This window comes from Penaeus monodon, chromosome 22, assembly GCF_015228065.2.
Source record: "Penaeus monodon isolate SGIC_2016 chromosome 22, NSTDA_Pmon_1, whole genome shotgun sequence".
NCBI classification, from domain to species: domain Eukaryota; kingdom Metazoa; phylum Arthropoda; class Malacostraca; order Decapoda; family Penaeidae; genus Penaeus; species Penaeus monodon.
This window is the reverse complement of record NC_051407.1, coordinates 24343766-24343986: the sequence shown is the minus strand read 5'-3', so window position 1 is coordinate 24343986 and position 221 is coordinate 24343766. Positions and strand designations below refer to the sequence as shown.

Here is a 221-nt window from a genome sequence, read left to right as displayed (position 1 = left end):
ACCTTCAGCAGCATACACTGAAATCGCCAACATCTTCCACCGAACAAGTAACAAGCAAAACATTCGGTCATGCACAGGTGTCTCCATGGACCAATGCAGACTCCCAGCATGATTATTCTGCCTCTGCTCGCCCTTGTAACACCAGGAAGTAAGTGGATATTGCTTTTTAAGATATGATTTTGTGGTGCAACTTGTTATAAGACTGTTTCATCTCTACACTG

The 221-nt window shown here is 43.4% G+C and overlaps 1 protein-coding gene across 1 annotated transcript in view; it reads left to right on the top strand.

Annotated features, from left to right (window-relative positions):
• The first annotated feature begins 69 nt into the window (after positions 1 to 69).
• The window catches only part of LOC119587374 (mucin-2-like), a 15831-nt gene continuing 15679 nt past the window's right edge, over positions 70 to 221 (top strand). Inside the window, exon 1 of the mRNA XM_037936117.1 lies at positions 70 to 148. Within this exon, the coding sequence (XP_037792045.1) occupies positions 70 to 148 (79 nt within the window). The remainder of the gene's footprint in view (positions 149 to 221) is intronic.